Raw genomic sequence first — 26835 nt, 5'->3', positions numbered from 1 at the left:
TCTTGTTTTGTTAGAATTTGGTTAGGTTTAGAATTTGAATATTCGATCCTCTCCAACATAACAAGAAAAATAAAAAAATACCATATGTTAACTATAAAATTATTAATCTCATAATCATATAGTAATGGAGTTGACAATGTATAGCAATTAAATTAATTATTGTTTGATGATGATTGCTTTGTTTATAAAGGTCTTCGCCCTTGCCTTCCTTAACCCTCAAACTATGCCTGCAAATCAGTGTATTATAAGTTTAAACAAGTAACCAGAAAGCATTTGATTTCCATGTGTGTGAAAGGCCGATAGGGGCCACAAGGTATTGCTGGTCACTGTCAACATGGTGAAGCATCGTCGGCAGAGATTTATGCTGCAAGTAAAATAAGCTTAAAATAATAATATTAATGGATTAGTAATATATGGGGAAGAAACACCAGAAACGAAAAGGAATAATAATGCACAAGATCAAGGACATACTATGTATGTTGCCATGAGATCATTGGAATCTATTATCTGGCAGATGAATGAACTAGAACCATTTCATTTGAAGAATTCTTTTTCTCATATCTATCCGCCCATCATGGTAAAAATCAACTTGATCTTACTTATGACTTTGAAATGTATATTAAAAAAAACACACATATGTTGTAACATCGCACATCGTTCAAGGGAGTGGATCATGTAAGCCTTATATGTATATTCTCATCTCTACCTAGCACGAGGCCTTTTGAGAGCTCACTGGCTTCGGGTTCCATCGGAACTCCGAAGTTAAGCGAGTTCGCACGAGAGCAATCCCATTATGGGTGATCCACTGGGAAGTTCTCATGTGAATTCCCTGAACCAAAACCATGAGCGCGTGGTCGGGGTCTAAAGTGAACAATATCGTGCTACGGCGGAGTCGAGCTCGAAATGTGGTGGGGGCCCAGGCCGGGATGTGACATATGTCAAACTCGCTCCATAAAGTAATCTTACCTTATAATCCGAACCATTTGTAGGTCGCTATTCATAGATCATCTTTATGAATATTCATTGAAATAAAAAAAAAAATTATTTAGATATTTATATGTGACCTAATAAATTGACAAACACAATATTGTCGAAAAACAATAAAATTTTGACGTTAATAATTCAAGGGAAATGATAACCGAAAAAAATAATCCATTTAGGTTATTAGAAATATTATAAAAAAAAATTGATCACAAATAGTCCAGTTAAATATAGAAATAAACTTCACATTGTAATAAGTTAGAAGTCAAAGTATAACTTGATACGCAAGTGGTCCTCTACCACACTGGTGAGGAGTGTTGCCTCTACCATGACATGAATTCAAACCTCGCCAACTCTCTAATCTAACAAACCTACATTAAAAAAAAAGTATAACTTGATATAGATAAGATAACAATGATTTTCACGCCCTAAAGTCAAAAAAATAATTTTTGTAACGATACCTTGTCACATTTCTTCCATATTTTATTTTGTTGTAGTAGCAAATTATTAGTGGCCATCAAGATATCTATCCAATGGAAGCTAATTAATTTGGACATGATGATATGGTTCATGCAATTGATATAGTAATTAAAAAGAATAACGGAAACTCAACGAGGTGAATCACCTGCAGGAAGAGTATGCTTATGTTGTGGGTTGCCAATGCTACCTCACAAAGCATTGACCTTGTATCTAATTTTAAAATGCGAAGGGTCACCGTCCCATACCTTTTACCCTAACGGCTACATTGGAAGTAACAACAAGGGGGAAAAATATTAAAAGAATAAAAAGTTAACGTCCAACAGATGGCGGGAAATTTTGCCATAAATAGGCTGATCACCACCCTTTCTTCCTCACCACATCCACCAAATCTCTCTCTCTCTCTCTCTCTCTCTCTCTCTCTCTATTTGTGAAGCTTAATTTTTTTTGTTTTAATCAGATCAATGGCAATCCCAGTTATTGATTTCTCAAAACTTGATGGTGAAGAAAGGGCCAAAACATTGGCTGAAGTTGCTAATGGATGTGAGGACTGGGGATTCTTCCAGGTACTAATTATTATCCATCTTTGATTTAGCTTATATGTTTGGTGGGGAACAATTTGTGCTTCTCATTACTTTGTTGTGCTTTGTTTTTCTCTTTGTTAACAAAAGTGTTTAATTTTGGATGTTTGTGTTTTTCACAGCTGGTGAACCATGGAATATCGGAGGAGCTTCTCGAGAGGGTGAAGAAGGTGACCGGTGACTTCTTTAGGATGGAAAGAGAGGAGAACTTTAAGAATTCCACACTAATGAAGGCGGTAAATGAAAACAAAAAATTGGAGAATGTGGACTGGGAGGATGTCTTCACCCTCTTGGATGACAACGAATGGCCCTCGAAAACCCCTGGATTCAAGTAAGTAATATGTAGAACTAGTAAGCAGCACACTTCAAGCAATGCTCTCAAATTCCTAACATAATATGTAGAACTAGTAAGCAGCACGCTTCAAGCAATCCTCCTAAATTCCTAATCAGTTATTCAGATTAACCGTTTGGCAACATAACATATTAGACTGTATGACAATTTCACATTTTAAGGGGAGTAGAATTTGTAAATATGTGATATATTATATCGCAGTGTTCAATTATATGGAATCTGATAATTATTTTTCATATTGATAGGGAAACCATGGAAGAATACAGAAGAGAACTGAAGAAACTTGCTGAGAGGGTCATGGAAGTGATGGATGAGAACTTAGGGTTGCCAAAGGGATACATGAAGAAAGCCTTCAACGGTGGCGAAGAAGACAATGCCTTTTTCGGCACCAAGGTGAGCCACTACCCACCATGCCCTAAGCCAGAGCTGGTGACTGGTCTCCGAGCTCACACTGATGCAGGCGGTGTAATATTGCTCTTCCAAGATGACAAAGTTGGAGGCCTCCAAATCCTGAAAGATGGGCAGTGGATAGAAGTGCAACCATTGCGCAACTCGATTGTCATCAACACTGGGGACCAGATTGAGGTCCTGAGCAATGGCCGCTACAAGAGTGTTTGGCACAGGGTTTTGGCTACCCCAACTGGGAATCGGAGGTCAATTGCTTCGTTTTATAACCCATCAATGAAGGCCACAATAGCTCCTGCGCCGGAATTGGTCGAAAAGGAGAACCAAGAAGTGGGTCAGACTTATCCCAAGTTTGTGTTTGGTGACTACCTCTCTGTATATGCTGAGCAGAAGTTCCTCCCCAAGGAACCAAGGTTCCAGTCTGTGAGGGCCGTGTGAAAAACATAAGATCCATATTAAATGGGGATAAATTTACTTCACTTTTTATCACTTGGGTGGTTAAGTACGTACTATTATTACATACTCGCTCGTCTCTCTCTCAACTGAAAAGCTTCTGTGTGGGAGGAGAACGCTGAAGTGGGTGTAAGTCAGTCTGCGTGTTATGTGCTTGTTGTTGCTTTTTTCTGTCTACGTATTGGTGTGTAATGATGAGGATGCTTAAAAGCTCCATTTCAGATTTGCTATGTAAAATAGTACAATATTATGGATTGCAATCTTAAATTTTGTTGTTGGTTATGCACTTCTTCTTTCCTTGTGTAGCAATGAAACTTTTTTTTTTTTTTGACAAGACAATATCATGTACGTACTATTGTTAGGAAGATTTGAATTTTGAGTGTAAGGAGACGGATACAATGCTCTTACCAACTGATCTAACCAATTTGCATGTATCAATGGACTTTGATGGTCACTTTTTAGTTAATAGACTTCTCATAAGTAGCTAGATGCATTTTAGCAATGCATAGATTCAACTTAACTAGAAATTAAAATCTATTTTTCTTGGTTTTTTTTTTTCTTTTTTTTTTTGTTTTTTTTTTTTTTTTGTTTTTGTTTTTGTTTTATACTAGCGAAGTTGAGAGGGAAGAATCTAGCGCTGGACCTCAAGTTACTCGCTTCATCTATAAGCCTTTTACGTATTTTTTTTATGTTTAACCGTTCTTTACAGGTTTTAGCAATGCATATAATCAACTTAACTAGAAATTAAATCTTCTTTCCTTGGTTTTTTTTTTTTTATACTAGCGATGTTGCGAGGGAAGAATCTAGCGTTGGACCTTAGATTATTCTTAATTGCTTCAGCTACAAGCCTTTTACGTATTTTTTTATGTTTAACGGTTTTTTACATACGTCTTTGATGGTTCCCTATATGTTTAGCAAGTCCCAAGTATATCCACAAGGAACAGCCTAATGACAAAATTCACAAAATCCAAAAGGAAGCAAGCCACCAATTGCCGTAAAAACTTCTTGACCATAAGGAATTAGTCATGCTACCTAATCCTAAAATTTAGTGTATTCCTCATCTCTAGTAAGTGAGAGGTCTTAGTTCGATTCTCGCTAAAAACAAATTTGAACCACATTATTACTAGTACATTCTGAGACTTAACTCACTCATCCACCCTTTTCAGTAAATAATATCGTTAGAATGAAAAACAAAATTAGTCCTACTTTCTATAGTAAGATTTTCAATTCTAATCTCTCTCATGAAAAAAATAAGATGTGTTGGAAAATTAATAGCACTTAAAAAATGAAAAGAGGATCACTCAATAACATCCATGAAAGAGTAAGTATAATTTCTATTGCTTTATACTGATAATGAATATACTTACTCTCAGTTTTATTTCCTCTAATCTGTAATATGTACAATAATATACAGAATCATTAACCAAGAATGAAGAGTGGAGTAGGTTTCCTTTTTTTTCGTTTCGGAGGCTTAAAGGGCCTTTTGATCTAGTCTTTCGTTCCAGTTTAGGCAACGAATCAAGCTTCGAAACCAATCACCTGTTTGGTCACGTTTGTTAACAGTTGGAAGTGGGTGTTGGCTCATAGATATTCGGACAGAGTCTCCTCTTGAGAGTTGCTGCCTTCTCTTTCCGTCAAAAGAAACCCAGGCATTGCTTCGAGCATCGCTTGGAATCTGTACAAGTAAATGAGTTATCTCATGAATACAACAGCTCGCTATAATTATAAAAATCCTCTCCTAGTCCTCCAGATATAACAATAAATAATGCTGGAAGCGTGGGGGAAAACAAAATTCACCTTCAATTCAAGCTTTGCAGAATCTGGAAGTATAACTGGTCTAAATGAGAGGGAGTGTGGGCAGATTGGGGTAAACAACATGCACGGGACATTTGGATGCACCTGCATTTCATATTATCTAGTGTTAGAAGCACAATGACTTTGTTAAAAATCAACCGCAACAACGAGAGACAAATAATAAAAATTGTGGTTTCGGCATGAATTTCTACTTTGATTGGTCAATATGTATAACATCTTCAAATTGAAAGTCGGCAACTTGTTTATAAACTTGCCCCACACTAGTTTGAATTAGCCAAATAAATAAGGACTCCTATGTGTGCTTGAACACAAACTAGCAATTTTCTGAGCAAACACCTCATCAATCCTACGTTCGGGCAAAAAGCAACTAAATGTCTAGCATAAATTAGGAATACGTGCACACACACATATGTACTAATGTAGACTTTGAGCACAACTTTTAAGCACATTAAAATAGACGTCTGCCATACGAATTTCCATAATCCTTATAGTAGGAACTAGCATTTTTAAACAAATCATATAAATAACTATATGGAAGAGAATTTCTCTTTCATTAGGAAATATCACACCTAACGCAAACTGAACCACCCAAGCCCTTCAATTTGCACAAGTGCCAGGTACCAAATATTGAAAGATGGTCACTACGACACTGAAGAGGACTTTGCTTACCATGGAACCTCCTGCAGCTGTAGAGTATGCAGTACTTCCTGTAGGTGTAGCAATAATGACCCCATCACCTTGGACCTAAAAGATGTGGTATTTTTCAATAGACAGCATGACAAAATAATTGTTACGGAACTCTCCATGTTTGTTATATGAGTTTCGTCACATCAGATGCCATCCACATAGTAATTACTCTCACAGATTTGATAGCTAGGAAAAGAAAAAGAAATGGCCTTCTATGACTGTGGAGAACAAAGTACAACTCATTTACTCGTGAAAATTTTAGGACATTATTAGAGCCTATTACAATAATCATTTTATAAGATATGCAATACAAATCTCACCTTGGTTATAAGCCGGTCTTGTTCATAACATTCAATCTTAGAAAGGTATGGATTAGAACCTCGATCAACAACTATTTCATTCAAGACATCAAATACTTTCCCAGGCATTGCTTTACCCTTTCGAAAAATCTCACACCTGAGCCGCATTCTCAGAGTTATATAAACACCATCACTTGTGTTATTTCCATGGATCACTTGCCTTAAGTCCTGCATATAGTCATCAAACTGATACAAAAGTATAAGATGGGTTAGACAAATGACAATCTATGAGAGTACATAAATCACCTACAAGCCTACAAAAGACAATCAAACAACTCACCGTATGGGAAGTCAAAAATCCAAGAGATCCAAGATTAAATGATACAATTGGGGGAACAGCACCTTTAAACAGATTTGAAGCATGGAGTATAACTCCATCTCCTCCCAGGCATGCCACAAAATCAACCCTCTCATGCAGATCACTGAATTTATCAATCAAGTATAGAAAATTTCCAATAAGGTCGTGAAATATACAAACTGCTAGCCAACTTTAGGTACAAGTTTGGTACCTGGTATCTTGACTATAGAAGGTCTGAACAAATCCAAACCCTGGGATTCTAGCAAACACATCATGCACATCTGGTTCCACCAGAACATTCATTTTCTCTTGGTAATACAAGAAAGAGACAACCTACACAAAGACATGGAAAAAGCGTTAAGAATATCCAGCGAACAAACTCACAAATTAAAATAATCGTATATTTAAAAATAACTGCTGACATAGTAAGATATCTTCCAATATACCAGCAGAAAATAAAAATGCATCCATATATACTGTATGGTGCATACAAGGCCCTTTCACAGAGGGATCCCCACATTTGCAAAACTGGGAATCCTTTTGTGGGGACCATGGGGCATTGTTGCTTAACGATCTAAACCATTTTAAGTCTTTCTAAATGATCATCCTTGCTTATGATAATAATCCCAATCAGAAATCATTAAGATATCTGACTATGTTAACTAAATAGACAAACACAATGTTTCTGGTAAACACTTGCATGATCATGAATCCGTGATGATAATCAAAGGGTTTGACTGGTTTTTTACAAGGATGAATTGTGGATGTAGAATGAAAAAGATAGTCAGTTCGGAACATTGAACTGCAAGAGAAGAAAGCCCACCTGGGATCCCACTATATGTATGCTACTGAATACCAAATTGTTTGAAATACATGTGTGGAGGAGCTGTAGTAAGAACATGTTCCCCTTAATTTAGCCTTTAGTTTGTTCAAGTTCATGTACTAGCAAAGCAAGCAATCTTTAATGCTTAATGAACTAACCCCATTGCCTAAGTTGTTCATTCTCATTGTAGTGGATGTAGAAAATTTTGTAATGAGCATGATCTTTCCGGTTTACACTCTTATATTCATACACATTAATCGTTGATACAAACTCTGTATTTTTTTAAGAGAAAAAAATTATAAAAAAAAAAAAAAAACAGAGATGCAAAACAATATGGACAAGACTTCCAACTAAATAACAGAGTTTAGAAACTCTGACTGACACCAGTTCTACCATTAGACCACATTGCAAGTACAAAATGCAAAGCATCATCTAAAAACAGATAGTAGGTTTTAAATATGAATAGAATATTTACAGATACTAGATTCTCAGATGGTACCTCTTTAGCTTGTTGCATGAGTTCTTGCCCTAGCTTCTTCAACACTAATACTGTCTTTGGTGAGGATTTCCACATAAGCATTTGCTGCTGGGTACTTGGATGAGTGAAGGCCAAGGAGGATTCCGTCACCTTTTCTCGGCTACAAGAGAATCCATCTGTTCGAACTAAAAACATCTCAGCTTTCTTTCTTGACTGCACCCTTACAACACCAGTTGCAGAAGCACACATATTTCCTTCAATTGACCCCAGGTCATCGTCTCCTGAAGCTAAGGTGGCTCCACCATTACTCTTCCTATCCTCATTTACTGCTTTAGGTAAGACACTCTCATCATAACTACTACTCGGAGTAGTAGACACATTACTTGCAATTTCATTCACTTCACCAAATCCGTTCACAACTGGAAGAACAGAACCAGAACTAACACTAGTCAAATACTTCCCATTTCCAGAAGTAGAGGTCTGGACTTCTGGAGATAGATCCTTTCTGTAAGGTGGCCCATATGAATTTTGTACCACCACAAGCTGAGGTGCCGAATTGGTACCGCCTCTCTGCATTGTCTTAATATTGATACCTCTGGAAATTGGTAATGTAGCCAACCTTTTTAACTGATGATTAAAATAGGAGTGAGGTGAGATGCTTTTTCTCCCCAGAAACCTGGACATTTCTTTTCTAGAGAAAACATTACAAGGAGGAACTTGGGCATTCAGGGGTTCAACTTCCCTGCAAAAGTTCATCATATTTCCTTCCCCATTTTCATCTGGTTCTACTGATGTCATGCCTTGGACAGACATAAGGCTGTTATATGTCCCATCTGAGCTCTGATTTGTTTCATCCCTATCTGGAGACACATCCTTTTGAAATACGCCATTTAAACCATAAGTTTTGTCCAGTTCCCCTTGCAGTGGCTTGTTCTTTCCCGGGATAGACCTTTTCTTAGAAGTGGAAGGCTCCAGCACTTCGCCTGCCCCATTTGTATTTCGTAGTAACACATCGTTGATAGCTCTTGACCGCTTGGAGACAAACTGCACATTATAACGCGTCGAGTATTGCCTCCATCTAGAAACCATGGCAGAAGTTCTCAACGCTCCTTCCTTACTATGAAGATAGATCGGCTTCTTGCTGCAATCTGAAACCAAAGATGCAAATTTCTCAACCTGCTCCATTGAAGGTGCAGTCCCAACTTCAACTGGAATTTTGACCAATTCAACTTTCCCGGATGCAATAGAATCATCTATGGCTGAATGATAAGCTTTGTCTTTTACAGTCTCTGCCCTAAGGTCAACAATAGTTTTATATCCTTTCTCTAGTAACCACTTCAGACCTTCTTCTGTTACCTGGCCACCCCTCCAAAAAGCTATCTCTGAATCTACGGACCTAATGTCCTCTTTAGAAGAGGATAAGTAAACAGGAGCCCAATTCGCAAAAAGTGTATGGCAAGGATAATCCTCCCTGCGGGGAAAACCAGAATCATAACAGACATTCTTCAGTCTCTGAAGTTTCCTCCATACATCCAAGCTTCGATCATCCCCAGGAACCAACCAGTTTTCAAGAGCAACATGCAAGCTCTCGCAACACCTTTTCACCTCACTCCTGAAAATGGCGAGTGGAGGAAGCTCATCCTCCATTACACTTAAATCTGCGAGGCGAATGGACGATCTACCAGAAAGCACATCCTCCCTTCCTTTGTTCAACAGGGATACCATACACCCAATCACAGAGACAATTTTATCCTCCAAAAGTGGTTTTTCCTCTGATGGGTAATCATAATAAACACTACATTCACCCGTTACTGGATTGCATAATGTGTCCATCAATGCACTATGAAGCCGTTCAGCACATCTAAAGATTCTACAGTATGCCTCAATTTCTGCAATATCTCCAGGAATAGGACCAATTCTAGGTAATTGCGAAGGATCATGAGGCCGAAAGGTCTTCAAATTCAGAAGCAGTGTCAGTCTACTATACAAAACTTACAAGAGGTCATCAAGTTATTAAGTTTCCACTATAAATCATACACTTCTTTATATGATTAATATCATCAAAATAAGGTTATATACACAAGGTTCGCGAATTAAGCACACGTTTTGAAACCAACACAGACATGCATGCTGTATACAAAAACAAAGGGTAAACTAACAAACTGAAAGCAATGAAATTTATTCCATGACAACAAGTATTTCTTGCTGCCGGATTACGAATGACATAAACACGGTTCCATTGGTTTGTGTTGATTCCAAATTCCAAAACCCAGTTGAGAGATTTTCAACTAGTAAATAGCAACAAAAATCACCAATAAAAGTGCGAGCACTAATGATCGAAACAATTCGAAAGCAAATAAATTTAGACAAAATTGATTTTATACACAAAATCTAACATAACTCTGAGAGTAGATTATCAAACAAATCCCAATCAAACCCATTTCTTTGTTTTGGCCAATCAACGAAACCCATTTGCAGTTTTAGCATAATCTCAGTCTTTCTGTTACCAATTCAACAACTCCACCGCCACTCAAATGTCAGAAACAAGGGAGGGAATTAATACTAGAGTGAGTAGGCTGACCTGAGAGTCCAAGCCGAAGCTGAGAGCGAATGGCTTCGAAAGCTCTGCACTGACAACGAACTTAAGCCGCCGCCTGAATCGCTCTTTCCTCTGGAACTCGAACTCGAACCTGAAGAACTTGACGGCGGTGGTGCTGCTGCCGAAGAACTGGCACGGCGTAAAGACGCAGAGAGGGGGAGGCGATGAAGCGCACCGATTCATGTCGACGACGACGATGGCCAGCTGGCACATAAGGCTGCATGCCACCTTGTGTGAATTTTTCACTGCCCAATTTGCATTTTCTCTCTCTCTCTCTCTCTCTCTCCCTTTTTTTTTTCGGTTGTAAAAACTTGTTTGGATGACGAGAAAATGAAATGTGTTGTGGAGAAATTGAAAATTTATTATATACTTATTGAGAAATTATCTAAAATCTTATTGTTTTGTGGTTATTTATTTTCTTGGTGGAGATTGGTTCTTGTTGGATAATAATTTTATTTTGAGTCAAATCATGTAATTGGAAGAAATTGATTGGATTATTTGGAAATTTTATTGGATCAAGTGCTATTCTTTTTGGAGCCTTGTTGAACGCATGAGAGCTGCGTTTTACCATATCTCAGTTATCAAGAAAATGCAAATCATGCCCACAAAATAAACATCGGCAATCTTTTCCGCCTTAATTGGTTCAAAAGTTCGTTTGGAAATATTTTTAAAATAATTGAAAGTATTTATGGTGAAAATATTTATAAAATTAACCCATTCAAGTAGATCACAAAAAAACACTTGAAGTGCTTCATGCAAGAAACACATACATGGTGCTTTTTCTAAAACGCACTTGATGTGCTTTTGAAATGGGTGTAGGAATCCTCGCTGTCGATCAGCATTTGGATTGGCAGTGTTCTAAAAATCGGCTTAGGTGGGCGCCTAGGAACTGGTCGATGACATGCCGTTCCGACTAGGTGCAATCGGCAGACAAAAGCGAGGAGGTGTTAGGCGCCCGCCTGGGCACTCCTAGGCGGCCTAGGCGGTGGTGCTAGGCGTTCCTTTTTTTTCTTGCCTTCTCTCCCAATTGCCGTTCTCCCACCGCCTTTTGCACGAGTCACGACCTCATATTTGTTATGAAATCTAAGTGAAAGAGAGAGGAGGGGAGAAAGAGAAAGGGGGGCGAGAGAGAGGAAGGGTGAGATAAAACGATTTGCTGCAGAGAGGGATGAAGGGGGAGGAAGAGAGAGATCGTTGGTCTGTGCAAAGAGGAGACAGGAGAGAAACGACAATCTCATATGAAGAGAAAAGTTGGTGGGTGCGGCTAACTCTGCTAGGGTTAATTAAGTTTATTAGTTAAAAGTTTGGGCAATTTTTTAAAGATTTTCAGCAAACCCAACTTCAATTTTTTTTAAGAAAACATGGGCCCAATAATAATTTAAAGTTATGGTCTTAACATAAACTCTAAAGCTTTATACAATAATAAAGTTATGGTCTTAATATATATATATATATATATATATATATATATATTTGTATGGTTTGTATTATTTTTTTAAGATGTATTTTTTTTTTTGACACATCCTGACCCGAATTGTCCACTAGGACTCCGAATCGAGTTGTGCTGGCCAACACCTGGAAGGTGACGAAGTCATAAAGTTTAGTGATGTGGAATATGTGAATAAATTTAAACCTAAAAGTGCCTAAATACTCTCGCTGTGAGTTGTAATGAACTCATTTCACACGTGACGTCAGAGCATAAGTAAAGTAGAATAGAGTGGATTGAAAATCATACCATCGAAGGTAATCTCTAATACCAAGATTTGCCATGAATCCTCGTCGATACGAAAACTCTGCTACTAGAACCTGGAGGGATAAAACCAAGAGTGAGTGGGTCTAAATATAAAGCTTTAATAAAGACGTTCTAAATGATATAACCCCTCGTTGTACTACCTATATAGTTTCCAGGAAATCATACTACATATAAGTATGAAGTCAAATGTAAATCCACATTAAATCCAAGAATAATCCAAAATCACTACATATCGACAACAACATAATCAAATCAGGTGCTCATTAATCTATGATAACACACGAGTCGGAGTTGCCTAACGCAACCTGTACGACTCATAACTCAATCTATGATAACACATGAGTCGGAGTTCCTAATGCAACTTGTACAACTCATAAATCAATCTATGACAACACATGAGTCGGAGTTGCCTAATGGAACCTGTACGACTCATACACAACTTGTACGATAGTGTCGAAGTTGTCCGTTGCAACCTGTACGACAATGTCAGAGTTGCCTATCATTGCAACCTATACGACAGTGTCGGAGTTGCCTATTGCAACCTGTACGACAATGTCGGAGTTGCCTAAAACACAAATATAGTCATGCCATCACTCAATAACTCACCTGAACTTACCTGTGCATCCCGCATTCACCTTAGCACTTCAAAGCATTCACAACACTTATATGTAGGTAATATGCATATGGATATGCCATATTGCAATCTAAAGCTCAACCATATCATAGTATTTCAGATTATATAAATATATATACAACATGGCATAAAATGCACAAATCAATTTAAAAGCGTTTGTGGACTTATCAATCATATATATATGATAAAAAGGAAAATGCCCACTCACCTGAGGTCCGTGCTACGACTCCCAAGCACAAATATCGAGACATCACGAACGATCCTCACCTATATCAATTATTTAGTCACGTCTCAGAACTCTTATCAATAGAACACATAACTTACATAAAATACATCCCAATGACGTTCTACAATAATTTGAAACCCATTGACAAAAAGTTAACCGTCGGTCAAAGATCAACGATAGGGTCCACAACCTTATGTAACTCAATCTGAAAGATCTGCATCTCGGATTTTCATTCTACAACTTACAAAGATCCACATTGTCCTTCTAAAACATCATACTAAAGTTTCATTACAATCCAACGGTTAGATCTCCGCCAATTGACAATTCAAGTGGCGGTCAACGTTTTATTTTACGAACTTACACATCTAATTCGAGAAGATCCGTACCTCAGATTTCCAATCTATAAGTTTCTAATATCCTTAAATATTACATACTATATTGTATTAAAGTTTGGTGACGATCCAACGGTTAGATCGTCAATTCACATAATGTTCAAGTAGCGGTCTTTATCAAAACTATGTTCAAACGATGAGATTTCATCAATCAGACTTCACCTATGGAATTGGGGGTGTCAAACATAGCTTAGAAGGGTCAGGGGATGACTCGGCTTACGCGCTGCCGTACACGGCGGTCGGCCGTCCCGACTCGCCGGAAAATCCAACTATTTCTAAAAATTCTCATACTTCACAGAAATGAAGATCTCAATGATTAGAGCAAGTTTTATACATGTAGCCAAGTTCAATTTGGTCAAGAAAAGCCTCATATCACCACTAACCCACTAGAACCCTAAAATTTGGGTGTTCTTGATTCATCCTCAAATCAACTCCAACGTTACAACCACTTATTAGGCATTGCTCCTGACCTCAAGGGAAGTGTTTTGGTGGTGGTGATCAACAATGATGACTTCAGAAATGGTGGATTGCCGTTGTGCATGTCCTCGAAGTCGTCGGTGCAGCTCACGAAATCTAGGCCTAAAATCCACCAATTAATGGATGGAAATTGAAGAGAGGAAGTCAAGGGATGATTTTCAGGTGAAGAATGGGTGAATTTCCTTGGATTAATTGGTGGAAATTGGCAGGAATTAGAACCGGGTCGAAACCGGTTTTGTCGTGGGTGTGGTTGATGGGAAAAGGGAGATCCTCCCTCTTGATTGGCTACCCTCTTATTCATCTAATTGGTCCCTTGCCCTTTGTCTGATTGGTCCACTCCTTCCTCCTTAATTTCTAATTGGTTACAATTCCCACATGGTGGGAGTTTATTTTCCTTTAAATCTATAGTTTAGTGAAACAACTTCAAATGTCCGTAACTATACCGTTATAATCCGGACTCGCAAATGGCTTTCACCTATGCGTTCGTAGCTTCAAAATCTATTCGAAAACATTAATTGTGACTTCGAACGGTCAACGGAAGTCAAACATCCTCGCCTCTAAGGGCATTTTCGTAAAATCACTATTTAGAAAATTTATGAAACTTAAAATTAGGGACGAATTGTCACAATCTACCCTCCTTGAAAAAATTTCGTCTCTGAAATTTGAAAACACTTGTTAAACATAAGGTACTCTAGAAGATAGGAAAAAGTATATATATACTTATATAGAAGGAGGAAATCAAGCTAGAGCGTTTGCATAAAAGAGAATGTCATTCTGTCACGATCAGAGTGTAGTGATTCCTCTTTCATGCATCCAAACCCAAACTTTTGCTTCTCCTTTAGTACAATACTAAAATATACAGTCCTTTATAAAACATAAAGTAGAAAAATAGATGTATAACAACATAATGTCGAAGTACGTATATAATAAAGTGAAGTTAAAATAGTTGTACTGAAAACAACACCGAAATAGAAAACTTCACCTACACACCCATAGGTGTCACGTGCCACGAAGATGAGTGTGTGCTATCTTTGGGTTAAGCCCAAACAATAATTAAATAACTAAACGTAGACGGATCTAGATGTCCACTTGCTTAACAAGTTTAACAATTAAGTTTTCAATATTACGGTCTGCAGCCCGTAATACCAACAACTCATTATTGTCATGATAAATAAGTAACAAATTCTCGAGGGTGCAGTATTACCATCATACCCCTAATTGGGAAAATACGCATAAATCATCCAATGAGCGCCTTACTCATGTTCACGTACTGCCCTCCTAGGCAACCACGCCAATAACACACAATTTGCTACATCATAATCTCGATCATTCAACTACCTATTCACAATATTTTTCTATCGATCATGTGCTATGGATAAAATTTTCACAATACGCCTCAACAATGCCATACTCAAAACCAAAAATTGTAACCGTAGTTACAACCAACCAAAATAAAGATAGCAATTTATTACAACACACACACCACATAACCCAACAATGTAGTTCATAACACTATAGTGAGCAGGTTCATATTGAATTTTCCCTCGAGTTTCTCAAAATTACACCAATAAGAACAATCAAGAGTTTGAAGGTCAAACAAGTCCAACAAATGTAGAATACAAGGTAATTGAAATTCATATATGACATCTCACTACAACGGTAGCTTCTGGAACATTCAATCACCAACGGTTAAGATTCATTTAGCAGAGTATTTGTTGGGTGATTAAGAAATTAATGTTCACGACTAAATGTCAATGTCCTAGCAACTCCTCTAGACGATTTGCTTGTTTAAAAAATAATACAAAGTGTAGTAGGGTAAACATGGACCTAAAATTGACTACAATACTTTCTAGCACAAAGAGATAAATATGGAATCCCCATCAGAATAGACGCTAGTCTAAATGCCCGAGAAATCTGATAATCTAATGAATGAGGAATTTTACTAAGTGGTCTAAAATGTAGTCCCTCTGGACCAAAAAAAAAATGGATTGACTTGTCAAGTCTATCTATAAACATCGAAGCATCATCATCATTTCCACATGTACAAGATACCTCATATTGAAAGTGTATGATGATACTTCCCAACTCCCTTCATATAAAAAAAGTGATTACAACTATTCCAACCATTTCTTGATATCTTGCAAGTAACGTCAAAACAATACCTGTAATTACAAGCCGAAAGTGTTCAAGTATACATATGTCTTTTGCTACATTAAATAGTAATTACATTTGCACAATCAGGATAATACACGATAGTGCAATCGTAGAAGTTGATTTAGTTCTTCCATCATCACTATCAGAAATCTTAACTTATCTCAAATGAAGATGTATTTGATAAAGCTAAGGTTAGTAAAGGTTCTAGACACGTTCTCACCGAGAAGTGTTATCCGATGTTTCAAACGAAGATAATAACACTTGACTCTAGTCATGAATCGGAGTATAAGCGATTCTCCATCATGCTGACCCAACTCAGTCGAAACATTTAGAGAACACATCATTATGGATTTCCAAATGATTAATGTCATCGAAAGGTGTAAAGAAAAGGTAAAGTCAAACAACAGTTCATTTGTCAAAACTTTATTCGTAATAAACCTCCCAAACCAAACTAATTTTCCTTGGTCGATAAGTGAAGAAAGACACTATAGTAAAAAAAATCGATAACAATTTGTCAATAAGTTCAACAAGACCAAAGATTGTCTCGAATTTCACAACACTTTGTGTGAATTCCAACTTTCTTCCACTACTACCTTTGGAGAAAAGAAAAGAATATCATTTACGAAAATCACATCTCCCAGAAGAAGTACGGATTTACACAAAGGTAATATTTGAGGAATTGATGTGAAGCTGACTGTTAATAATTGGAAAATTTAATCTTGTTACTAGAATAGGTGAGATAGTCATCTACAAGACTATTATGAATTCGTCAACTACCGAAGGAAACTCGAGTTACAAAGGTTGGTCGATTAGACCATCAATTCAAAGTAGGGGATAGCAGTTTTTAATCGTCATCCGAGGAAGTTGCTAAAATCTCGGTATGATCCTGAAGCTTAGTCTTTCACCTTCACATATAGGTTTGAGATTTCCAAGATAAAGAGTTGAATAACTAAGTTCTTCCAATGAAGTAGGACTTATTCGAAAAGTCATAAGGAAAACTGATATAGGAGTTGTTCGATAAGAAATAGGAAGAATAAATATGATGTTAACAAGGTGGGTCAATGGTGTATTCTACTTCTCGCATTTGGTAGAATCTCAAGTAAAAATTTGAGAATTGATGAGAAAGGTAAACATCCTCAAAACGTACTATACTACTAACCATCTCTACTACACGTACTAAAAGGTCTTCATAGTTTTCTCGACACTCAAATCACTCCAACAGAGAGATATCATCTTGTCTTTCGATTCTAATGTCTATCTGTGGAGTGATTGAGAGGTGGCTAGGCAAAGAAGTTTTGATTACCTAAATAGGTAATATGGTTAACATAACTGTGAGTTTACTATCTTAATACAGAGTTTGACCTTAACTTTCCGAGATTTAGTTTCTTAGACTCCAGCGGTAACTGTTAGTCAATGTTGTGGTAAAGAACTGGTACTAGGAACTGGTGCCATAATTCTAAGGAAAATACTTACTACTTTGGGGATTTCTATTGTTGGAGTGTTCTAAAATTGGAAAACAAAAAATAGAATTTTCTAGTAATCTACTATAGAACAGACCTAAACAGAAATTGATCTTCCCCTTGAAGATCTGGAATGATCATAAGCGTGTTGGGAAAAATTTGTGCTATCAGGGACTAAAAGTGATTATCCCAAGATGTTCTTTCGTCGAGTGCTACCCATGTAGCACCACATTGTCACTCGAGACATTTCTTGAAATTTCGACAAAACTAAAACTTCATAAGGATTCTGGTAGTGAAACATTAACGGGTATTGCCAAGGAATCAAAACTATCAATGGTTTCCTAACTCTAAAAGATTGGAAGAAATGACTAGATAATAGTGGAATTAATAGGAAATTCTGCCCCTGAGATACACAACTATCAATATAGTAGCCCTGCTTCAAGGTCATTAACTTATCCCAAATCTACATCTTTCCTTGGCAGGGAAATTCCTCCCTCATAATTTAGAGGCATTCCCCCAAACGATCTTCTAAAACGTCGACAAGTCGACAAAACTACCCAAACTTAGGCAAAACTAACACATTTTTCGTATTCGACGAGGTGACAAGATTTGGAAACTAGGTTCAAGAATCGAGAATGCTTACATCACAAGTGTGATGAATGCATTACTGCCCAACTTATGCTCTGATACCAAACTACACATCCTGACCCGGATTGTCCACTAGGACTCCGAATCAAGTTGTGCTGGCCAACACCTGGAAGGTGACGAAGCCATAAAGTGTAGCAATCTGGAATATGTGAATAAATTTAAACCTAAAAGTGCCTAAATACGAGAGTGCGCTGTGAGCGGGAATGAACCCAATTCACACGTGACGCCAGAGCATAAGTAAAGTACAGTAGAGTGGATTGAAAATCATACCATCGAAGGTAATCTCCAATACCAAGATTTGCCATGAATCCTAGTCGATACGAAAACTCTACTACTAGAACTTGGAGGGATAAAAACAAGAGTGAGTGGGCCTGAATATAAAGTTTTAATAAAGACCTTCTAAATGATATAACCCCTCGCTGTACTACCTGTATAGTTTCCACGAAATCGTACTACATATAAGTATGAAGTCAAATGTCAATCCACATTAAATACAAGAATAATCCAAAATCACTACATATCGGCAGCAACATAATAAAATCAGGTGCTCATCAATCTATGATAACCCACGAGTCGGAGTTGCCAAATGCAACCTATACGACTCATAAATCAATTTATGATAACACATGAGTCAGAGTTGCCTAATGCAACCTGTACGACTCATAGATCAATCTATGATAACACAAGAGTCAGAGTTGTCTAATGCAACCTGTATGACTCATACGCAACTTGTACGGCAGTGTTGGAATTGTCCATTGCAACCTGTACGACAATGAAAGAGTTGCCTATCATTGCAACCTGTACGATAGTGTCGGAGTTGCCTATTGCAACACGTATGACAATGTCGAAGTTGCCTAAAACACAAATATAGTCAGGCCATCACTCAATCATTTCAAATAACACCATAACTCACCTGAACTTACCTATGCGTCCTGCGTTCACCTTAGCACTTCAAAGCATTCACAACACTTATATGTAGGTAATACGCATATGGATATGCCATAATGCAATCTAAGCTCAACCATATCATAGTATTTTAGATTATATAAATATATATACGACATGGCATAAAATGCACAAATCAATTTAAAAGCGTTTGTGGACTTATCAATCATATATATACGATAAAAAAGAAAATGCCCATTCACCTAAGGTCCGCGCTACGACTCCTTAGCACGAATATCGAGATATCACGAACGATCATCACCTATATCAATTATTCAGTCACGTCTCAAAACTCTTATCAATAGAACACATAACGTACATAAAATACATCCCAAGGACGTTCTAGAATGATTTGAAACCCATTGACCAAAAGTTAACCATCGGTCAAAGATCAACGGTAGGGTCCATAAACCTATGTAACTCAATCCGGAAGATCCGCATTTCAGATTTCCATTCCCTAACTTTCAAAGATTCACATTGTGCTTCTAAAACATCATACTAAAGTTTCATTACGATCCAACGGTTGGATCTTCGCCAATTACCAATTCAATTGGTGGTCAACGTTTTATTTTACGAACTTACAAATCTAATTCAAGAAGATCTGTACATCAGATTTCCAATCCGTAAGTTTCTAATGCCCTTAAATATTACATACTATATTGTATTAAAGTTTGGTGATGATCCGACCATTAGATCGTCAATTCACATAATGTTCAAGTAGTGGTCTTTATCAAAACTATGTTCAAACAATGAGATTTTATCAATCGGACTTCACCTATGGAATTGGGGTGTCAAACTTAGCTTAGAAAGGGCAGGGGATGACTCGGCTTACGTGATGCCGTACACGGTGGTCGGCCGCCCCGACTCACCAAAAAATCCAACTATTTTATGCCTATGGCCATGTTCAATTTGGCCGGGAAAAGCCTCAAATCACCACTAACCCGCCGGAACCCTAAAATTTGGGTGTTCTTGATTCGTCCTCAAATCAAATCCAACGTTCGAACCACTTATTGTGCATTACTCCTGTCCTCAAGGGAAGTGTTTTGGTGGTGGTGATCAACGGTGATGACTTCAGAAATGGTTGATTGTCACTGTGCATTTCCTCGAAGTCGTTGGTGCAGCTCATGAAATCTAGGCCTAAAATCCACCAATTAATGGATGGAAATGGAAGAGAAGAGGTCAAGGGATGATTTCCAGGTGAAGAATTGGTGAATTTCATCGGATTAATTGGTGGAAATTGGCCAGAATTAGATCTGGGTCAAAACTGGCTTTATCGTGGGTGTGGTTGACGGGAAGAGAGATATCTTCCCTCTTGATTGGTTGCCCTCCTATTCATCTAATTGGTCCCTTGCCTTTTGTCTGATTGGTCCACTCCTTCCTCCCTAATTTCTAATTGGTTACAATTCCCACATGGTGGGAGTTTATTTTCCTTTAAATCTATAGTTTAGTGAAACAACTTCAAATGTCCGTGAGAGGAGCATATTTATGCGACTTAGTTAGCTTGTTTTCTTGTGTTTTCGTAGTTAGTTTGTGTTTATTATAGTAATTTAAGCTATTTTCGTGTGTTTGTAGGTTGAAATGACAAAGTTGGCAAGAAAGTGCATTTTGGAGCATTTTGGAGCAGTTTTGGGCACTAAATGGATAGCACATGTATGGGCCAAGGTGGATGGACGTTTTTGAAGATCAAGTGAAGCTAGGAACGTGCTAAAGAGATGGAGAATCAATTCAAGACTTGGAAGATGAATAATTAGCTACAAGGGCACCTAAAACCCTTGTAGAAGGCCTATCCCTTCTCTTATACATGTGCCGCACCACCCTTTCTAGAAGCCCTAGAAAGGTGGCGCCCTAAACCCTTCTAGAAGTCCCAATTTCTGCCACAAAACGTGTTCTTTCTATAAGCCTAAAAAAGTGGCTCCTATTCCCTTTCTAGAAGCCTAAAAATCTGCCACAAACCTTAGTTCTTTTCCACCTTGGATTGTGATGTGAAAATTAACTTAACACACAAATTAAACCCTCTTTTTACAATTGCAGTATAAGTATAAGTAGGGATCGTTCTGGACCGGGGATTAGGAGGGCTTGCTAATAACCTCTAAACTGACTTAAAAACATACAAAACAAAGTTAAAAACACTAAACTAGACTCAAAGAATTCAAAACAAACTCAAAGAATTCAAAACAAACTCAAAGAACTCAAAACAAGCTAAAAACACTCAAATCTGCCTAAAAACACAAACTGGGCAGATTTGGACTCTAAACACTCTTTTGGACGAATTTTGGTTTCAACTTGGTTCGAAATACTTAAAAACACAAACTAAATCATTTTCTAACTAATATGACTCAACAAGGTAAATGGGGTTTTGGTTTTGATGAATTTGAAAACAAAACAAGTAAATTAAAGAACTAATGAAATCTGCACGAATTTGAGTAAATTGAATGGATGGAAGGCTAGCTAGGAGGTTCTTCTCCATACATGACACACTTGCAAACAAAACGATTTCCAGTTGCTTTTCAATAAACTACGAATTCCCAACGCCCCAGATTAACTGTGAATTGCACTAATTAACCCTCAGATTTTCCTAATTTCATCGAATTGGATGATTGCATACAACAACCCAAAGCATTCCCCACAAGTTCCCTACATGAATTGCATAATAGAGATACAAGCAAGAATCATTAAGTTCTATGAAAATCATAAGCATTGACGAAACACTTGTAACTATGAATTGCATGAAACTTATGCCAAGAATTTACTTAACACGGTTGTGACGAGCAACCTTTACTACTTGTGAATATAAGTTCATAACGATTAGGTGAAACTCTCTTATATCCTAGCATCAGATTTATGCATGAAAATTAAGCGTGCACTCTCAACCAACATACACAAATCAGTTTTAATTCAAATGGATAAGTAAATTGAATTCACAACTTATGAATCACAACTGAAAGTAATCAAATCATATTGCAAGCATGAACATGGTTTCGAATTCCCCCCTAGCTAAGGGGGGTTTAGTTCCTCATACTCACAAAGCAAAGATAAACAAATTTAGACATTGAAAATAAAAGAATGAAAACACCTAAAAACGCTCCAACAATCCAACTTGAATGGCAAGCACGTCCAAGGCTCCTCATTCTTCTCTTTGTTGTGGCACAAGTGTCTCGGATGTGTATGGATATATGGAAAGGTTAGGAATGTATTTAGGATTGGTGAATGTCTCGGCCAAGGGAAGGAAAATGTATTTGTGTTTGTGAAATGTGGGATTTATGGATGTATGGATGGAATGGATCTCATGGCATGGAAAATGGAAGTGTATGGAGATGTGTTTGAATGTATGGATGAAATGGAATGGAGCTCACAGCAAGGGACTTGTGTTTGTGAATGAAGCTCTTTTTTTGACGGATCAAGATTCATTTTAGGAAGGGGAATGGTGGATGTATTTATAGGCTAAGGAGAGGACCACTTCAATTCCTTGCATCTGCAGTTTGTATGGGTGTGTATTGTCCATGTTTCCCTTTACATTTGCACACACATGACCTCCATCATTTCAGCCACAAAACCACCTCTTTTTTGCCCATGTGCCGTGATGTCCATGTGATGTGTATTCTTTGCTTTCCCATGTGTGCGTGCTGCCATGTAATCATCATTTCCACATTGTACTAGTTGTTACACTTGCACACACATGTTCTTCATCATTTCAACCATAAAACAAATAGATTTTCTGCCCATGCCAAGCTATCCATGGTGTGCTTTTCTCTTTGCTCATGTGTGTGTGTTTCCTTTTACTTTTGCACACCCATGTTCTTCATCATTTCAGCCACTAATCCACCCATTTTCTGCCCATGCCAAGCTGTCCATGGTGTGTCTTTCTCCTTGCCCATGTGCGTGTGTTTCCTTTTACTTTTGTACACCCATGTTCTTCATCATTTCAGCCACTAATCCACCCATTTTCTGCCCATGCCAAGCTGTCCATGGTGTGTCTTTCTCCTTGCCCATGTGCGTGTGTTTCCTTTTACTTTTGTACACCCATGTTCTTCATCATTTCAGCCACTAATCCACCCATTTTCTGCCCATGCCAAGCTGTCCATGGTGTGTCTTTCTCTTTGCCCATATGCACACACATGCTCTTCACCATTTCAGCCCAAAATCAACACATTTGCACACACACATGCTGATTTCTAGCCTTCTAATCTTCAAAAACATCCATCCTCATGTATCCATGCTTGCATTATCCAATCTTGGCTAAAAAATGCTCCAACATGCACCAAAATGCACTTTCTTGCCAACTTTGTTATTAGGACCTACAAACGCATGAAAATAGCTTAAAATACATAATTGACTAAGAAATAACAACATAAATGCACAACAACATGCTAACTAAGCTGCATAAATATGCTCCTATCAAATTCCCCCACACTTAGCTTTTGCTAGTCCTCGAGCAAAACAACATAAACGAAACGACAGAACAACGTAAACCTTCCAACATTTGCCTCAGGGATTTTTAATGAAACATGACATGCTAAGATCATCACTTACATAGATTTAAGCAATCCTTACCCTCGAGCATACTTAATCATAATCACCTTTCACTAGTTCACATGTAATCAATTAAAACAACATTTTGAAGGTAGTAACATGCCTTAGAGAATTCCCTCAATTCCTTACTAGATACTTGAAGGAAATTTTGTGAAAAACATGTTCATTTGAGCAACATCGATAGCATGCAATTAACATTTAAAGGCAGAATCATGCTTGTATGCACTAAAAAACAAAACATTACCTATGAAATTCAAAGCCTAGTAGAAAGGTGAACCAAGACTCAACTCAAGAACAAAGTGAGTTGAGATATTTTATACCTTTGTTGATTCCTCTTTGCATAAGCAAAGGCTAATTACCCAAGGAGAGGGCCTTAATTCCTTGCTTCTTAGTTCCATCGATTTCTTGGAGGAGGATGGTAGAAAGGATTCTCCAAGTTCCCAAAATTGAGAACCTCTAATTTTCCACACCAATGAGGGACTTGAAGAAGAGATGAGTGACCTTGGAGGATGAGAGATTGCTAGCTAATCTCCTCCAAGAGGGTCGGCCTCTTAGAGAAAAAGGAGAGCATTGTGTTCTCATCCTTTCCCCAAAAGAAAACCCTAAGGATGAAATGGCTATAAAGTTGCCTTTATACCACCTCACAATGGAGTGGCAAACTTGCAATTAAAGCAAGTTCACTACCCTCCTCTATTTGGCCGGCCTTAAGGGTTTATTGGGCTTTCAAGCCCTTTGTTTATTCAAGTTGTCATACAACTTGAGTTAATGGGCTTGACATTCAAAACCCATTGGGCCTTGCGGCCCAAAACTAACCCGAGGTCTTTAACGAACTTTATTCGTTTGATTAATTAACATATTAATTAATCCTTGCCATAAATAATTAAACCATTCAATTATCCTTAATCATCTCCGTTGTTTCTTCAATCTCTACCATACACGGTGTACGATCCATTAGGTTCCTTTTAGTGAGGCAGTGGGCGATTAAAACTCTTTCAAATCGATTGTGAATTGAAACTTACTTTCAATTCTCCCTTTAGTGATTATCCACGTTTAGGGCTTCCACAAACCATGAGTGACACCTAGCAGTATGTCATGGTTATCCAAGCTAATCAGAAGAGGTGGATAACCTATTCAGTTTAGGATTACAATGCAATACGGTTTTTCTCTAATACAATACTCTTGACCACACTGTTTGGTTTGATAGTTTAATCATGTCTACTATCCAATGTGATTCATTTACTTATATGATTACCTTGAATGTGATTTGGAACGACTTCTTAAATCTCATTCATACTATGGCCAGAGATTCTTGAAGGGAAATCTATGAGTTTTACACATGGGATTTCGAAATGACTAGCATGCATATACAATTCAAAATTTATATACATAAGCAACGGAAGCATGTTATCAAATAATATCAAAGCTATAGTCATGCAAATCCCCTTCAAGGTTCATAGGTTTATATATAATGCATCTAAAACATTCAAGTTATGAACAAAGTGAAGGTATAGATCTATACCTCTTGATCTTGATTTTAGACCAAGGATGGACCACCTCCAAGCCCTTTGCTCCTTGAAGTCCTTGAGCCTAGCCTCCCTCCTTGCCTCCTCCACTTTGTTAGTAAGAGTGCTCCAAGGTTCTCCTTTAGTCTCCAAAGGAGAAGACCTCTAAATATCCACACCCACTAGTGTAGTGAGATAGATGGAGGAATAACCAAAAGGGTGAAAGATTGTTAGCTAAATCACCCTCAAGGTGGCCGGCCTTTGGTGTTTTAGAGAGATGTTTCTTTTGCCTCTTTTTGTTTTAAAACACACAAAAACCCTTAGGAATAAATCTCTATAAAGTTCCTTATATAGACAAAAAGAAACCTAGTCAACAACTTGACTTAATATCTCTCCCTCTCCAGTTTAAATGGCCGGCCCCTTTGTGTTGGTTTGGGCTTTGGGCTTTTATTTATTTCTAGTCATCCAATACTTGAATTTCAATAGGTTTAGGCCCAATGGACCCAATTAAACCCGAACGTTTCTTTAAGCCCAAAACGATTTTTTATCGCTTTTATGATTTCTTTAGCCTTTCTAAATTAATCACAACATTTAATAATCCAATTAATTATTTCCATCATCCATTAATTACTCACTACAAGAGTGTATCGGTGTACAATCATTTTAGGTTCTAATTAGCAAGGCAGTGAGGTGATTGACATCAATCCAATTGATTATATTTAATCCAATCACTTAGTGAATTAAAACTTCCTTTTAATTCACCTTTCTTCTTCGATGACTACATTTAATCATCTAGAAGAACTCAAAAGCTATGAGTGACATCTAACCATATGTCATAGCTACCCAAGCTAATGTAGAAGTTGTTCGGAGAACCTATTCAGTTGGAATTACAATGTAATTCGATCATTCTCTAAAACAATACTCTCAATCACATTACTAGGGTATGGATATATTATGTCAAACCCCTAATGTGATTATTCCTTCTTATATGATTCTATTGAGTCGTATAGGAACGCTTTCCTTTATTACGCTCGATACTTCGGCCGAAGATTCCCGAATCATATCTTAGAGTATTCTTCCTCTCTTATCGAGGATTAGAGATTCCTTGTTGCGCATTCACTTGCCTTCATGACTAAGTGGCTTAACCCCAATTATGTCGTGGACACCCGCGAATGGGGTGACTTTGACATAATCAAAGATTAAGTACTTAGCCACAAGACAACGACGATGCCTCAGGTCAAAGGACTACTTACATTATTCCAACCATTAGAGTTACTTGCTTGACATGTGAGTAGACCTCCATGCAAGTACTCTCGTTCGATTGGGTTCAGTGAACTCATTCCCTTAATGAGCACCTACATACTTGTCTTAGTGTCACTACACGAATGGGATGAGACTTTCCATTCTTCCATTTGAAGCGGACACAGTATGTACCGGTCTAAGCATTGTCAGTTTCCCTCCGACAATCCAATGACCAGGAACCTTTTTGGACATAATGGTTATGTGAAGAAGGTCTCTGTAGTCTAACATCATTAGATTACTTCTTCAATCGATCCATTGTCCATGGATTCACTATTTAGGACATATATCGTTTATTGAGATAGTCCTAATTAGTATCTTTGCCATTTGATGTATAAGAGTCATCTATACATCGATTCATTTGTCCTGAAAGGTTTCTTCCAAAGATTGACTTTCAGGGCATATTTCCAACAATCTCCCACTTGCACTAAAGTCAATCACTAGTGTATCTTATACATGCTAGTTGAGAGAGCTTATGCTCATAGGTTAACTTGGTTATGTATTAAT

At 37.6% G+C, this 26835-nt stretch overlaps 2 protein-coding genes across 3 annotated transcripts; one reads left to right on the top strand and one right to left on the bottom strand.

Annotated features, from left to right (window-relative positions):
- Nucleotides 1-1834: 1834 nt before the first annotated feature.
- LOC103453365 (1-aminocyclopropane-1-carboxylate oxidase) lies at nt 1835-3531 on the top strand. The gene is made up of 3 exons (XM_008338675.4): nt 1835-2024; nt 2162-2370; nt 2637-3531. The coding sequence occupies exons 1-3, from the start codon at nt 1923-1925 to the stop codon at nt 3232-3234; spliced, it is 909 nt and encodes a 302-aa protein (XP_008336897.3). The 5' UTR covers nt 1835-1922; the 3' UTR covers nt 3235-3531.
- A 1028-nt stretch (nt 3532-4559) lies between these two features.
- Nucleotides 4560-10647, bottom strand: LOC103406019 (NAD kinase 2, chloroplastic). Of its 2 annotated transcripts, XM_008347940.4 has the most exons (8): nt 10291-10647; nt 7731-9662; nt 6620-6741; nt 6391-6532; nt 6072-6296; nt 5734-5808; nt 5047-5148; nt 4560-4924 (listed from the first exon to the last, which is right to left on the bottom strand). In XM_008347940.4, exons 1-8 carry the CDS (start codon nt 10519-10521, stop codon nt 4721-4723), a joined length of 3033 nt encoding a protein of 1010 aa, XP_008346162.1. In that variant the 5' UTR covers nt 10522-10647; the 3' UTR covers nt 4560-4720. The 2 variants fall into 2 exon arrangements, with proteins under 2 accessions (XP_008346162.1, XP_008351964.1); XM_008353742.4 differs by lacking the exon at nt 5734-5808.
- Between the last annotated feature and the right edge of the window lie 16188 nt (nt 10648-26835).

This window comes from Malus domestica, chromosome 08 (genome assembly GCF_042453785.1).
Source record: "Malus domestica chromosome 08, GDT2T_hap1".
NCBI lineage: Eukaryota > Viridiplantae > Streptophyta > Magnoliopsida > Rosales > Rosaceae > Malus > Malus domestica.
This window is presented reverse-complemented; position numbering and strand designations above follow the sequence as displayed.

Bases quoted from the DNA above. Each gene is read 5' to 3' on its own strand.
- LOC103453365 (XM_008338675.4), top strand. From the start codon at position 1,923: ATGGCAATCCCAGTTATTGATTTCTCAAAACTTGATGGTGAAGAAAGG. The intron at 2,025-2,161 runs GTACTAATTATT...TGTTTTTCACAG, and splicing joins AGGACTGGGGATTCTTCCAG to CTGGTGAACCATGGAATATC. The intron at 2,371-2,636 runs GTAAGTAATATG...TCATATTGATAG, and splicing joins TCGAAAACCCCTGGATTCAA to GGAAACCATGGAAGAATACA.
- LOC103406019 (XM_008347940.4), bottom strand. From the start codon at position 10,521: ATGTGCCAGCTGGCCATCGTCGTCGTCGACATGAATCGGTGCGCTTCA. The intron at 5,809-6,071 runs GTGAGATTTGTA...CACATCTTTTAG, and splicing joins AAGACCGGCTTATAACCAAG to GTCCAAGGTGATGGGGTCAT. The intron at 5,149-5,733 runs GTAAGCAAAGTC...TATGAAATGCAG, and splicing joins CAGCTGCAGGAGGTTCCATG to GTGCATCCAAATGTCCCGTG.